This window comes from Hylaeus anthracinus, unplaced genomic scaffold (assembly GCF_026225885.1).
Source record: "Hylaeus anthracinus isolate JK02 unplaced genomic scaffold, UHH_iyHylAnth1.0_haploid 1, whole genome shotgun sequence".
NCBI classification, from domain to species: Eukaryota; Metazoa; Arthropoda; class Insecta; order Hymenoptera; family Colletidae; genus Hylaeus; species Hylaeus anthracinus.
Genome location: NW_026533255.1, coordinates 1,041,081 through 1,054,446, shown reverse-complemented (window position 1 = coordinate 1,054,446; position 13,366 = coordinate 1,041,081). Strand labels below are relative to the sequence as shown.

At 37.3% G+C, this 13,366-nt stretch overlaps 1 protein-coding gene across 1 annotated transcript in view; it reads left to right on the top strand.

Annotated features, from left to right (window-relative positions):
• LOC128896480 (zinc finger protein 853-like) overlaps positions 1-13,366 on the top strand; it is a 168,641-nt gene that overhangs the window by 126,389 nt on the left and 28,886 nt on the right. Inside the window, exon 4 of the mRNA XM_054159851.1 lies at positions 331-524. Coding sequence (XP_054015826.1) covers positions 331-524 — 194 coding nt within the window. The remainder of the gene's footprint in view (positions 1-330; positions 525-13,366) is intronic.

Here is a 13,366-nt window from a genome sequence, read left to right as displayed (position 1 = left end):
TCGAGATTCTCCGTGTCTTACATATATAAGTTGTTAAGATTTTCCATTTAATAATTAACGTTTATTCAACAATAAATACAAAGTAAACAACTAGAGAATATAACTCTGAATATAATTCGTTATGTCTGCACTCTATGGTGTCTCACAAACGAATCTCGTTGACAGACGATCGATGGGATCGCTTTCTTGTCGCTTCTGCTGTTCCTGTGGCGAGCACCAGTAGGCACTAAATTCTATCCAAGGGGTGCTCGCAACAATATAGATATATTCTTGTTTCAACAATGTAATACCTAAAATGTTAATATTGTAAATGCACTTTTCTGATTGCAGGCGAACGACCGTACAAGTGCCATCTACCGGACTGCGGGCGGGCGTTCATTCAGCTATCGAATTTGCAGCAGCACCTTCGGAATCACGACGCCCAGGTGGAACGGGCGAAGAATCGGCCGTTCCATTGCAACATCTGCGGCAAAGGCTTCGCCACAGAATCCAGCCTTCGTACCCACACGTCGAAGGTCAGTCATGTATGTACCAAATCCGACGTCCAACAACACCAACAACAACGACAACAGGCATTTTGGCTACTTAACGCGGTGCTCGCACACGATAATAATCGAACCACGGTCGGAATGATCCGGAGAATCGAGTCTCTAGAGTCGATCAAACGGTTGTACACGTGCGATATAACTCGTACAATACATATATCTGCATATGTATCTATACATTATCATGCCGTAACTCGCAAATCTCCGCTAAACGCTCTTCTTACCGGATGAACAAAGACGCCTAATAGATACACGTATTTTCCTTTCGCGACACGGAACAAACGCGTCTCTCTGAATGCACACATGGTGGCGGGTCATGCTTCTGTCCTCACGATCTATATAGATTCTCATTCCTCTCTACAATTAGGTTCCATTTTACCCTTATCTTCGAAATCGTTCGTAGACCTTCGCTAAACGACGATGACCGTCGATACCGATCGACGGCGGGAGTAGGAACTCGATGCACGGCGTTGATTCCGTTAAAAACACTCGCTTTCTTTCGATGAAACTAATTAATCCGTGCAGAGAGTTCGCTCCCAGTTCGCAGGTGCCACGCAACTCTACATACGCGAAACAGTCCCCTGCAGTGTGTCGTAACAATATCCAGGGAGATCCGTAACGGTAGCTTAGATCGTTCAGCTGGGTTCTTCGTAACGCTTGGGACTGCTTTGGTTGTGGTTTCTCACGGACAAGCCGCTTCGAATTTTGAAAGTACACTCGCGCCTCTTTTCGATCGCCGATCGTCTCGTTGTCGCGAACAACGACCGTTCAACGCGTCCTCTCGAGCTCGCTGAAAATCGTCGAGGGACGACGTAGGACAGATCCAGACAAGAGACAGCAACGAAGTCGCAACACCACGACTCGAAGAATATCCGTCAACGATCTTCAAACAGAGCCACGGTCTTGCAACGCGACGTGTACTTACGTGGAATACGGAATACGCCGGGGGAGAGGTTGGGTCCGTTACGAATCCGTGCGTCGCGTCGGCGAAAAAAATTGGTCGATCTGGAAAAAAAGATCGCTTAAGTTCCCGAGAGGTTTAATCGAATTCACCCCTGGCGGTGAATCGCGGCGCGCAGCGATTACCAGAGGAATCTTGTACGGTGGGGTGGTTTTTTGCCCAGGGCTCGGCCGGCCAACTGAATTTCTCAACCCTTTCGCCGCGCCGGGCACATGTCTTGACGAAAAAACGTGGGAAGGCATCTGTCGAGCCGTACGTGAGTCGGTCTTTTCTCTTGTTTCTCCTCGCTGTCTTCTCGCTTCGCGCTTCTTTTGCTCGCGCTGAAAAACCTCATCGGGTTCTTTTTATCCCCGGCCAATTAGACCAGGCATGTTGCGTAACCAGTCGTAAACTAACATTTCCCTCCGCTCCCCGATAGGCGGATGGAAAGAGGAAGCGGCGAAACCCGAACGGATCGTCCATTAGCGCCGCGATAAACGCATAAAATCGAACCACGAACCGATAGAAACGCCTCATTGCCTCGATCACAGATTAACCCTTTCACTGCGAAGGGCGTATATACAACACGCCCTCGAGAAATCGAGTCAGAGAATTGTTTGTATTCGTTAAATCAATGTTTTTTAAATATCAGCTTATACGGGATAATGAGACGAAACTTTTTGATATTTACAATTTATCCATAGGATTCTTAGTTTCGGAAATAAAAATTAGAAAAGTTACAAGTTTACTGCAAGAATTGAATTTCAGAAAAAAGGTATTTCAAGTTTTCAAATTTTATCTCTGAAATTAAATATTCTATGAATAAACAGTAAATATAAAGAAGTGTCGTTTTATCATTCTCTATAGAATGACATTTTTTTTAAATTCGACTGTTCGACTGTTGCTTTTTTTTTAACAACAACAGGATCAGACCATTACGAGATCTCAGAAAAAAGGTCTTTTAAGTTTTTAATTTTGATCTTCGAAATTAAACGTCGCATGAATAAATTGTAAATATAAAAAGATTCCGCCTTATCGTGCTCTATAAGCTGATAGTTTTTTTTAAATTCACATCTCTACGGCTGATAGAATTTCTAGCAAAAATCGTCCCGCGGTCAAAGGGTTAACATGGAAAGACTTTGTTACGAATCAACGAAATACCCCTACTGCTTTAACATGGATTTGCTGCATATTGGGCAAGTCGAGTGGTTGTCTTCGATTCACGTTGCGTTAAATCTATAAGGGGTGAAGAGTCTACAAGTATCGTCGAACGAAAATACAAATTATTGATATAGTATTCCAAATCTTTTGGTCTAGAATTTTTTTATAACTTCTACTGTTATTTTTTTCTAGAAAGTATTATATAATTCTCGTTACTATAATTAAAATATTCGAGACACACTTGTTCTATAAATGCATAAAATTCCATAGTCTAGTTACACAAAATCAAATGTTTCAAACTAATTTATTTATTAGATTATTAATGGTTAGTAATTATTATATAATAAAAATGAAGATTTTTTTTATAGAAATGCTTATAATCTTGTTCGGTTTGGAAAGCTAATTTTTGACACTACAATTCTGCCTAATTAACCAAATATTTGTTTATGTTTCTGCCATTTTGAATAGTGTAAATATAAATCAATATTAAACAAAGAATGTTTACTCACAGTTGTTCAGAGTTTACCTCATCTTTCTACAAACTTAAAAAACATTGTCAACGAAAATTCTTTCACTTAACCATCAGTCGATTCAGTGTTAATTTGAGAATATATTAACAGTATTTCAACGAGTGGAAATGATCAAATGTCATTGTGTGCGGTATAAAGCTCAGATTCAATACAAAATTTTGTACCTAAGCCATGATTGTAAATATCTACATGAAATATTGAAATAGCCCTATTTTTTATACGAGAATTCAAACTAACATGCTTGGCATATTAGTACACGAACAGTATCTCGCGAAACTCGAGTAAAAATAAAATAAGAAGTCCCTGCAATCAAAACGTATACATATATCATAGTGCTTAGCATCATTTTACACGACTGATAGAAATTTTTCCATGTTAACAGATTACGACAAATTCACACGAATCGTCAAAGTAAAAATATACGCAAGATGAGTCCCAATAGATAGAATCTCTAAATATCTGTATTAAGATCATAGACAACAGAAAACGTAAGAAAAATAAATTGTTCGAGGGAAGAAAATATGGTGACTCTAACAGGAATCGATGACAACCACGACTATCTCCGAATATGCAAAATTGGTTGCACATGAGCAAGCAAAGGGTTATTTTGTCGATTTTAAACAACGTCCTTTGATTTGATCGATCGACAATATGGGTTTCTAGGAAACTACGAGTTCAATCGAAAAAATTCTCGGTGTCGAATAGCAATTTTATCCATTGGATTTGAGTTCGAGAAGAAAATAGCTAGAAGTAAGTTAACGATACCGATTATGTGATTCGAAGGCGGGCATAAGCTTACCACGGGGTTCCCTTTATGGTTTGTTCCACGAAACGGCGCATCAGGTGCGCCCTGAGAGCCACGCGACCGTAATCTAGCGCACACGTCGCTCCCCGAGCGATAAATATCGTTCTTTCGGCGCTCCGCTGATCGCGAATCCTTTTAATTGAAAGCTAATCCACGGCTAAAGCGTACCAGTCTCCCCTCGAGCATTCCCGTGCGATCTCGATAAATCTCAAGGCGAATCCCAGTTGCGTTTCCACGTACGGGAACAAAAACGGTGAAAATTCACCTTTGTCGCGAAATTAGCAGCGTTTAATGAAATAACGAAGATGGCGTTCGAGGCGGTATCGTCGCGAGAAGGCTGGTTCGAGTTAAAAGTAACGTCGAGCACGTCTTTGCTGCGCGATCGAGTCGTGGATAAAAAAAAGAAGCTAAAGAAGACCGTGGAAGAAGAGGAGGAAGAAACAAGAAGGACGAACGCGAAAACACGGGCGTTTCGAGAGAGGATTCTCGCGACGGAAGAGCGCCGCGGAGAAGTAATTAAAAGCCGCCAGCGGGACAGAAACAGAGTCCGTCCGCCCGGTGAAAATAAAATAAAACGAAACGAAACAAATGGAGGGAGGAGGTAGAGAGAGAAACGAAAGAGAGAGAGAAAGCTCGAGCCCATCTTGCGCGGCTAATCGAATTTTCGCCGGGGCAGATTTCTTGAAATTGTTTTCGCTATTCCAGGGCTATCTGCTATCGCCGTCCCTCGCTCTGTCGGCCTGATAGCTAATGGATCGTTGTTTAAAAAGAAATAAAGAACGGAATAACGGAGCAACACACCGGGCGAGCGAGAGAAAGGGGAAATTGAAAGAGTTATACGGTGGGTCGAGGCCTGGCGTGTCGGCGAAACATTATCCCAGCCCGGGAAAGACAATACACTTCGAGTACAGTATTATAATAGGCCGGAGCGTAAATGTATTATAGAGAACGATCGGTAGCCAGCCATAGAAACTTTGCGTTTCCTCCCCGTACACGCTTCCCTCGTGCGTCTTACGAACTGTTACCCCCCCTTTGCTTTGTTCCGCACCGGCTGACGTTTCTTCGAATTCTCCGTGAGCTTTGCGTTCAACGCTTTCGCGCTGAACGGTCGAGCGTTCGATAGACAAGAGGATGGACGTTCGATCGGGGAGAGAATCGCTCTCGTACACTGAGTCGACGCGTCACCTCTGACGCGCGACAATGCTTGATTCCCGCTAGCTACGAGAAACGATCAACGCAAGATAATTAAGGGGTTAGGCCACTCTAGAGGGTGAAAAAATTTTTCGGAAAAGCTACAAAACAAATCGAGATTACAAAAAAGGGTGTTTACCATAGATATCAGTAACTGTATACAATAAATTTTTTGAAGCGATTAATTTCAACATGGCGGCTGTGCAGCGTTTTTTGCGATGACGTCTCCGTTTTTCCAGGCTCCACGCCCGGACATACGGCTCTTGTAATTTTTGAATTATGATGAGCCAATGAATTTTTTTCGATTATACATGTATATAACAGCAGCTGTAGAAGTACGTAGAATTTATTCGATATATTGATTTTCGGCCAAATGGGGCACTTCTGAAGTGAAAAGTGAAAAATGTGCCTACAAAATCGTCAGAAAATTGTTAATTACAAATGAACTATGCAATATAAAAGAAAAATATTTTTAAAGATAAATTCAAAATTTCAAGTGAGTCGGTTGAAAATTGTCTGAGTTATGTTTCCGGCCAACTTGAAAAATGCAGTTTTAAGATAAACGCCTTTGAAGTTTTAAGTAGTAGAAACGTGCTCTAGTCTGCATTGTACTAAAATTCGTAAACCAAGTACTTAGAGATTTTTCCCGGCCATAATGTTTTTGGATATCATTTTTGAAGTCCTAAGGGATCATTTAAAAGAAAAAAGAAAAAATCAATTTTTCGAAAATTCTAGAGTGGCCTAACCCTTTAAAACGTTCTTTCGACGCAAGCCTGAACACCGCGACCGTTTCAGCGTACGGCGAGCACGTGAACTAACCCAGTGATGGGCAAAATCGTAATCGCAAATACGAATACGATTGTAATCGAATGTCTTCGAGTTGTGATTACGATTACGATTGTAATCGCATCTTTCCGAGTTGCGATTACGAATACGATTACGACCGTATTCTTAGAGGTCTTCAGCCATAGACATTTTTGACCTCAAAACCAACTTCAGATTCGTGTTCCTCGCATTAAAAACCTTAGGGTAACTTTTTAAAAAATTTTTATTTTGACGAAAGTATGGTTTTCTATCTAGGTTCTGCTCTATGGCACGAATTTTAATTGAAAATTTTTCATTTTTAATTCATTCATTTTGATTTCATTTTGATGAATGTATGGTTTTCTAAGTTTTTTGGAGCGAGGAACACGAATCTGGAGTCGATTTCGAGGTAAAGAATTTTAATGGCTGTAAACCTTTAAAAATACGGTCGTAATCGTATTCGTAATCACAACTCGGAATGATGAGATTATGATTACGATTGTAATCGTATTCGTATTTGCGATTACTATTTTGCCCATCACTGAACTAACCTTGAGAGGCGCTACTAGTTTACGTACTCGCCGTTTGCTCAAACAATCGTATCGTTGTGCCTTGTGTTCAAATTGTCGTAGGCTGGAGTTACTTTTTGCCCCTTATGGAGTATCTGCGAGAGGCAGATTAATCCTTTAACCGGAAAAAGATGAGCTCGTCTTTTTTCATCGTATAAAATCGCCACAAATCATTTCTGATTTGGTGCAAGGATGCCTCATAAGGTACACATCAAAGTAACCTCATTTTAAGACACGACAAGTGAAAGAGTCGACTTAGAATAAGTCAATACGTGCTGAGATCTGGCACGTGCCACATCTTTGCATTAAGTGATGTGATCGGGAAATTCTCATTCTTGAAATTTCTTTACAATCAAAGTCGATTTCTTTCGTTTGTCGAATCTTGGAATAAACAGTCGTCAGAGGACTCTGTTTGAATTACTTTTACCAGCCCTCCCAACTCAGAATTGCGTCAAGTTTTCCTTGTCAGGGTATTTTCGGGTGAGCACAGCAATTCCAGTAATAGTAGTTTCAGATTTTACGAGTAAGGCTCATTTTATTTCTTTTATTGCTTACACAATCCTGGTAAAGAAAGTGAATAGAAGTTCGCGATGAATATGTAAAGCTACAATAAGCAGCGTTCAGAAACGATAAAATTTATCTCTAGCCATCCGAAAGTAGCGTATAACTTTAACTTCAACTTTATTTAAATATAGTAGAATGCATACATCTTCAGTTATTTTTTGCTCGCATTTAATTAGCATTAGCAACAACAGATATATATATATATGACACATACATATGTATATGATATCATATATATGTATATATAATGTCACTTAGTGATATAAGATAGTCTTTATCCCAGCATTTCACTTCCCTTCTTCCACGTGAACGTTAGTGGGAATCAAGCTTAAATGTTCCGAGAGCGCTCAACGAATCTTCCGTCAACGTGGCGCACACGAAACCTCGTTCCTTGCAACTCCTTTAAAAATTGACAACAAAAATTCAATCGAAGTAATGGGTACTGTTTCTGTGTTAATCCTTTCAGACCTGGTGTCTACAATCGAGGACACAAAATTTAAAAATTACCGACACTATCGTTTAGGGCGAATGTCCTTATTTGTGTACATAAATAAAGACCAGTTTGCCCCGAATGTACACTATTAAGAATTTGTTATTTTTTTCATACTAATTTCAATCAAAGTGAACCCTAAAAATTAAATTATATTACTACGAAGAAAAAATAATTTAGGTCTGAAAGGGTTAAACAATCCGTATCGTACTTAAAGCAGTAGCTTTATTTGCATCGATGATACTGGTATAGATCAATCACAACTTTCATTTCATTTCTCCGAATCTCGTTAAAATAGAATAGCTCTACAATAGCCTTCCTTTCCTGACAAGGACCCACATAAAAAATGAAGTCTCAAACTGTCGCGTTTCATCTACTCCGCTATTGTCGATGCAAAGCTACCATTCAATTTACAACGAAGACTATATCTTCGCGTCAATTTAACGACCTTCTGAGTTCTGCATTACATAAACAAAGTTCTCTGAAAATTGGGTTGATGCGTCTGCAATTTTCCTGACTTTCCCCACCGATCTGGTACCAATTAACGAGCAAACTTTCGCAACGTCTTAAACACGGCATCCGTAAACTGAGAAAAATTGCGAGTGGAAAAAAACGAGGTTTCGCGGGCGTCGAGCTGACAACGAGAGCAACGACGAAAGAACGATGGAAATTTCGAAGGAAAGAAACGAGAGGAATTTCGGAGCACTGCGAGCTCGTGGGTGGCTGGTTTTCTTCGCTACTTCTCCACCGCGTCTTACCCACTTTCGCGTGGCGCGGAGCCTTCGTATTTATCTGTAGTTTAGCGGTACAAGGGTTGAATGTCGTGCAACACGATACACAACCCCTTCTGCTGGCGGACTTTCTCGTACCTTCGACCTTCTTCCGACTCACCTCCGGGGCCCTCCCCATCGAGCCCCTTCTACCTTCTTCTTAATTGCCCGAGCGCGGAGCTCGGTAAAAACTCGTTAGCCATTAGATTTATTTTTCCTTGCCACGGATATTCGTTCCGTGTTCTCAAAATCGCGCGCGCGCGCTACTTTCTCAACACTTTTCCGCATTTTCCGACGAAGAGAAGCGAAATGGGTAATGATACAAAATGGACAATTTTCGACCAACCTGTCGGCGAGAAATTCTGTCGATCACGTGACCACGAATTACAAGGAATCCGAAATACGTAATTCGAGTCTGATGGGGAAGTTATCGAAAGTATTTGCTAAAAAGTATTGGCTAATAAGTTCGTAGCGTTTTATTTTTCCTCTTATTCTAAAACGATTTGTTTGCTGTTTGCCAAAGTGTTTATACGCATTCGAAAGAGCTCTTTATGCTATAGGAAACTGTGATAATTGTTGTTTGGAATAATTTAGTTTTGTATGATTTTTCAAGCTTAGAAATGGAATTTCCAGGAAGCATAAACCGACATTTTTGGCATCTGCTTTTCTTCGCTTTTCATCGAGGCAAATTTCCCGAGCGGTTGCGCTAGCTTTTTTACCACAAAGAAAAGCAGATGCCAAAAATGTTGATTCTTGCCTCCTAGAAATTCTATTTTTAAGCTTGATAAATAATAGAACAATGAAATTATTCAAAAAAACAATTGTCGCAGTTTTCTGAAACAGAAAGAGCTCTTTCGAACGCATATAAACACTTTGCCAAACAGCAAACAAATCGTTCTAGAATAAGAGGAAAAATAACACGCTACGAACTTATTAGCCCACCCAATTTTGCAAAGGAATGATGTCACTGTTTAAGAGAAATTAATTGTTGAGAATAATTTAACTGTAAATTAACTTTCCAGAGCAATATTACACTTTTATTTAACATAGCGTCGGTATCTTTGTTTGGTAGTAAAACATTATATTTCCAAGTACAGTTTACAAATTTTTAAATTACACGTTAGATGGAATAAAGATAAACTTTGTATCTACCTTTTTTCCATCTATTCTACATATTGCCCATCGAATACATATTTTTATACTTTTATATTGTTTCTTTAAGCATAAGTATATACAACAAAATTGAATTTTAAATAATAATTCAAGAAATTCGAAAAAGCAATTCAACGAAATTAGTCATTATAATCTTCGAATCTATTAACAAATGAAAATGTAATATTGTTTTGGAAAGTCCAACAAATTCATCTTTCTTAAAGATTCACAAATTTCTAAATGTCGTACATCTTTTTTTTTTAATAATAATCCATGTGCGTTAATATTCATTGAAACCAAACAGAAACCATAAAATTATTGCTACACTAGTTAGTGTCATTAATCTATAAGTTCTTAGCGTATTTTTCCAATAATAAACAGTAGCTAATTTATTACAATTGCTACAGAATATCCACATTTAAATTTGTAAAACTAGACGTACTGTTTGACCATAGAATGCAACAGAAAATCATAATTTTCAGGTATATGAGTCTGAAGAACTTCCGACTAAGCATAACCTAAACATATACATAGATCTTTTTCAACTAATATTTCACTATCACTAAAAGGTTTAAATCGCAAAGTTATTCGAAAATGCAAAATGTAACACAAGGCTGAACCAATATACGAAGATAGTACCTTGGACCCATCAAATTAGAAATTTTCCTCCAATTAAGTTCTCGTGATCCAAGTTTATATACACGTGGGGCGTATCAGGTGAAACGAGCTTCTGGATATTATACCGATCATGTAAGTGAAAATGGTGATTTTGAATTTCGAGTTGGGACATCATCTTGGTCTATAAATTACTGAAATTATCGAATTGAAGTTGATCCACTTAACGTCGTACCAATCGAGACTCAGAGATATTCTCGTCATTCGAACATTGTTAAATACATTGCCCGTGTCTTGTTTGTCAAACATTAAACGAGTTATTGTCGAATGCGTAGCTACAATTTTATGGTTTTTCAATTTTCTCTAGTACCTACCAGGTACACACCCATAGATTTCGTTGACGATATCGAACAAGATAATGACGAAATACAGCACTTCCCGACTAGATGAAATCATTTTTTTCCGATTTCATGAAATGGAATTATAAAGGGAAATGTGGAATAAAAACATTAGCTTCCCTGGTTACATGAAATGAACCTAACGGAGGACTCTTGTTAATTAATTCAGTGATCATTTTGCTGTCTAAAACAAGCTATTGTTTATTTTACGTTTCAATTTTTTTTCTTTTAACACTTATCTCCAATATTTCAAAAAATTGATTAAATTAATATGTGATAGGATTTTTCTGTTTCCATAGTTTCGTGTTTGAAAGGCGTATTTAGTGCAATTCGTTTACATTTCTACAGATATTAATTTTTAAAAATTTGTTTGTATGATTTTTTATTAAATTCTATCGTAAAATTTGAACTGAATTAACGTATAAATGGAATTCATTGTTGTTAAATATAGTTTTTTAATTACATTCGTCTGCATAATTATTTAGTAAATCTTGTTGTGACATTTATAACTTTCTGAACATGACTCCGAAACAAAGAATCGAAACGTAAAATAAAAAGTAACTTATTCAAGACTCCAGAATGGCCATGTTTTAATTTGTGTACACACAAGCTTATGAATATTAATTAGGTGAATCGTAGTCATCGATTACACGAAATAAAATATCCTTTGCTTTATGAAATGGAATTACTTTAACCAAATATAAAAACTTAGGAATTCATTTTACTTTGAAAATATTGTAATATAAACTCCACTTTCAGAAATGTAACTTTTTATGTTATTACATACTGTGTGAATTTTGCAATTCCTTATACATTCAAATTTCGTATAAATGCATAAAACTCCGCATTCGAGTTACACGAAAGCAAACGTTCGATTGATTTCATTTCCACCAGTCTTGCGCCGAACTAATTACGTATAATCTCAAACTACAATTCACCTAATTAATACGCAGCAGTTTTCAGTTATATAGAACCGAGTTGGTCCGTTTGATTCCATTTAACAGGAAAAAGAAGCGTTTCTATTCAGGAAATGGACGGTTTCATCTCCTCTATTACTGAATTCATTTCATATAACCTACAACTACAACTTATCTAATTAACGTTAAGAAGTCCTCGACCGTATGATATCGAGACGATCGCATATAACCAGAGTACGTACGCTGTATATTAATTGAGTGGCAAGCAAACATACTTTTCAACGACTTCCCTATCGGATGATAGTAAAAATTATTACGCTATTCGGATTCCTGGAGATCATAAATGAGCGGAATTCCACTTGAGTAATAGATCAAGAAATATTAGGTGTACTGGAAAGTAATGTCGTTTGTGCAATTTTAAATACTTGTTTATCACTCATCAGCTCATTGATTTTTATCGATATGGCATTGAAAATTTGCACACTAAATGGAAAAAGGCTGTTAATAACAAAGTCGATTACGTAATAGATTAAAAATAGAAATTTATTAAAAATTTGTTCGAATTTAATGTAAAAAAAACGACATTACTTTCCAGTCTACCTAATAGGAACTGTATGCCATGATTCGAATTGAGTTTCATCTATCTGCTTCTATTTTCTTCTATATAAATAAAATTGAAGTGTCTGTCTAGTTTGTTCCAGCTAATCTTCGGAACTACTGAAACGATTTAAAAATTGTTGTCAGTAATAGACAGCTACACTGTTCCTGAGCAACATATGCCGTTTTATTTTGATAAAAATACGTTTTTAATTTGAAATCCTAAAAGTTGTGGCATCGTTACACTCACAATGAGAAATATCGATTGAAATATCCGAGTTACGGAAAACAAAACAAAAGCCAGAACAGTCAGTCAAACGCGAACGTCATAAAATAAATAGTATTTATTATAGGCACAGCTAGTATACAATATAATGTATTGAATTACGCGCCTTACTATATTACAGATTAGTGGCATGCTAGACTGCCACTTGTTTAAAGAATATGTAATACTTTCTGTTCCTCTTTCGTTTTTCTTGTGAATGTCACGTGCAATATATATAAAACTCATTTTTTTAATTTGTTCTTATATATTTTCATATATATTTGTTGTTTCTTATAGACATTATAATTTCATTTCTCTTTAATTAACATATACAATTTAATAAGAAGTGTCTGTGGAATGATAATTTATTGATTCAAGATCCAAACACATTTTCCTAACTTCAAAAATTAACTTTAAAATAATGTATTTATGATTTATCATTTTATTATACACTTCAGATCGTAATTTTTGTTAGCCAACGACTTAAAGTTGTTTATTCGAAATTGATGAATTAGATGAAAATTTCGTCCAGGTCTGGTTAAAATAAAGTAGAGGAGCAAGTACTGGAGCTAAAAAGAAAAAGAGAACCACGGTGCCCTACCTGTCTCTGTCTACAAACGCATTTCCATAACCTTTTTTCTCTTAAACCCTTGCAGTATTTTCACGAGTCAGGCTCGTTATTAAATTTGATGCGACCATTCGGGCGCTCGTGTTTGACACGGCTTTTACCGAGTTTCAACCTAGTGCAAGGGGTTAATAATAAACGATCATCATTTACGCTTTTAATAATTACTAGACTGGGGATCTTTATGCATTTATAGGAAATTTGAATGTGCAAGAACCTACAAAATGCACACAATATGCAAGAGTATAAAAAAGATTGAAAGTAATGTTCGTGTTATAATATTTGCAAAATAAAATAAATTCTTATTTAGGTTCAATTTTTGTAGGCACGTTCGCGAAGATTTTATTTTGCATAAAGATCCGCAGTTTAATAATTACATATATATTTCACATTAATGGAAGCTCAGAGATAGATAGAGTATCGCGGTG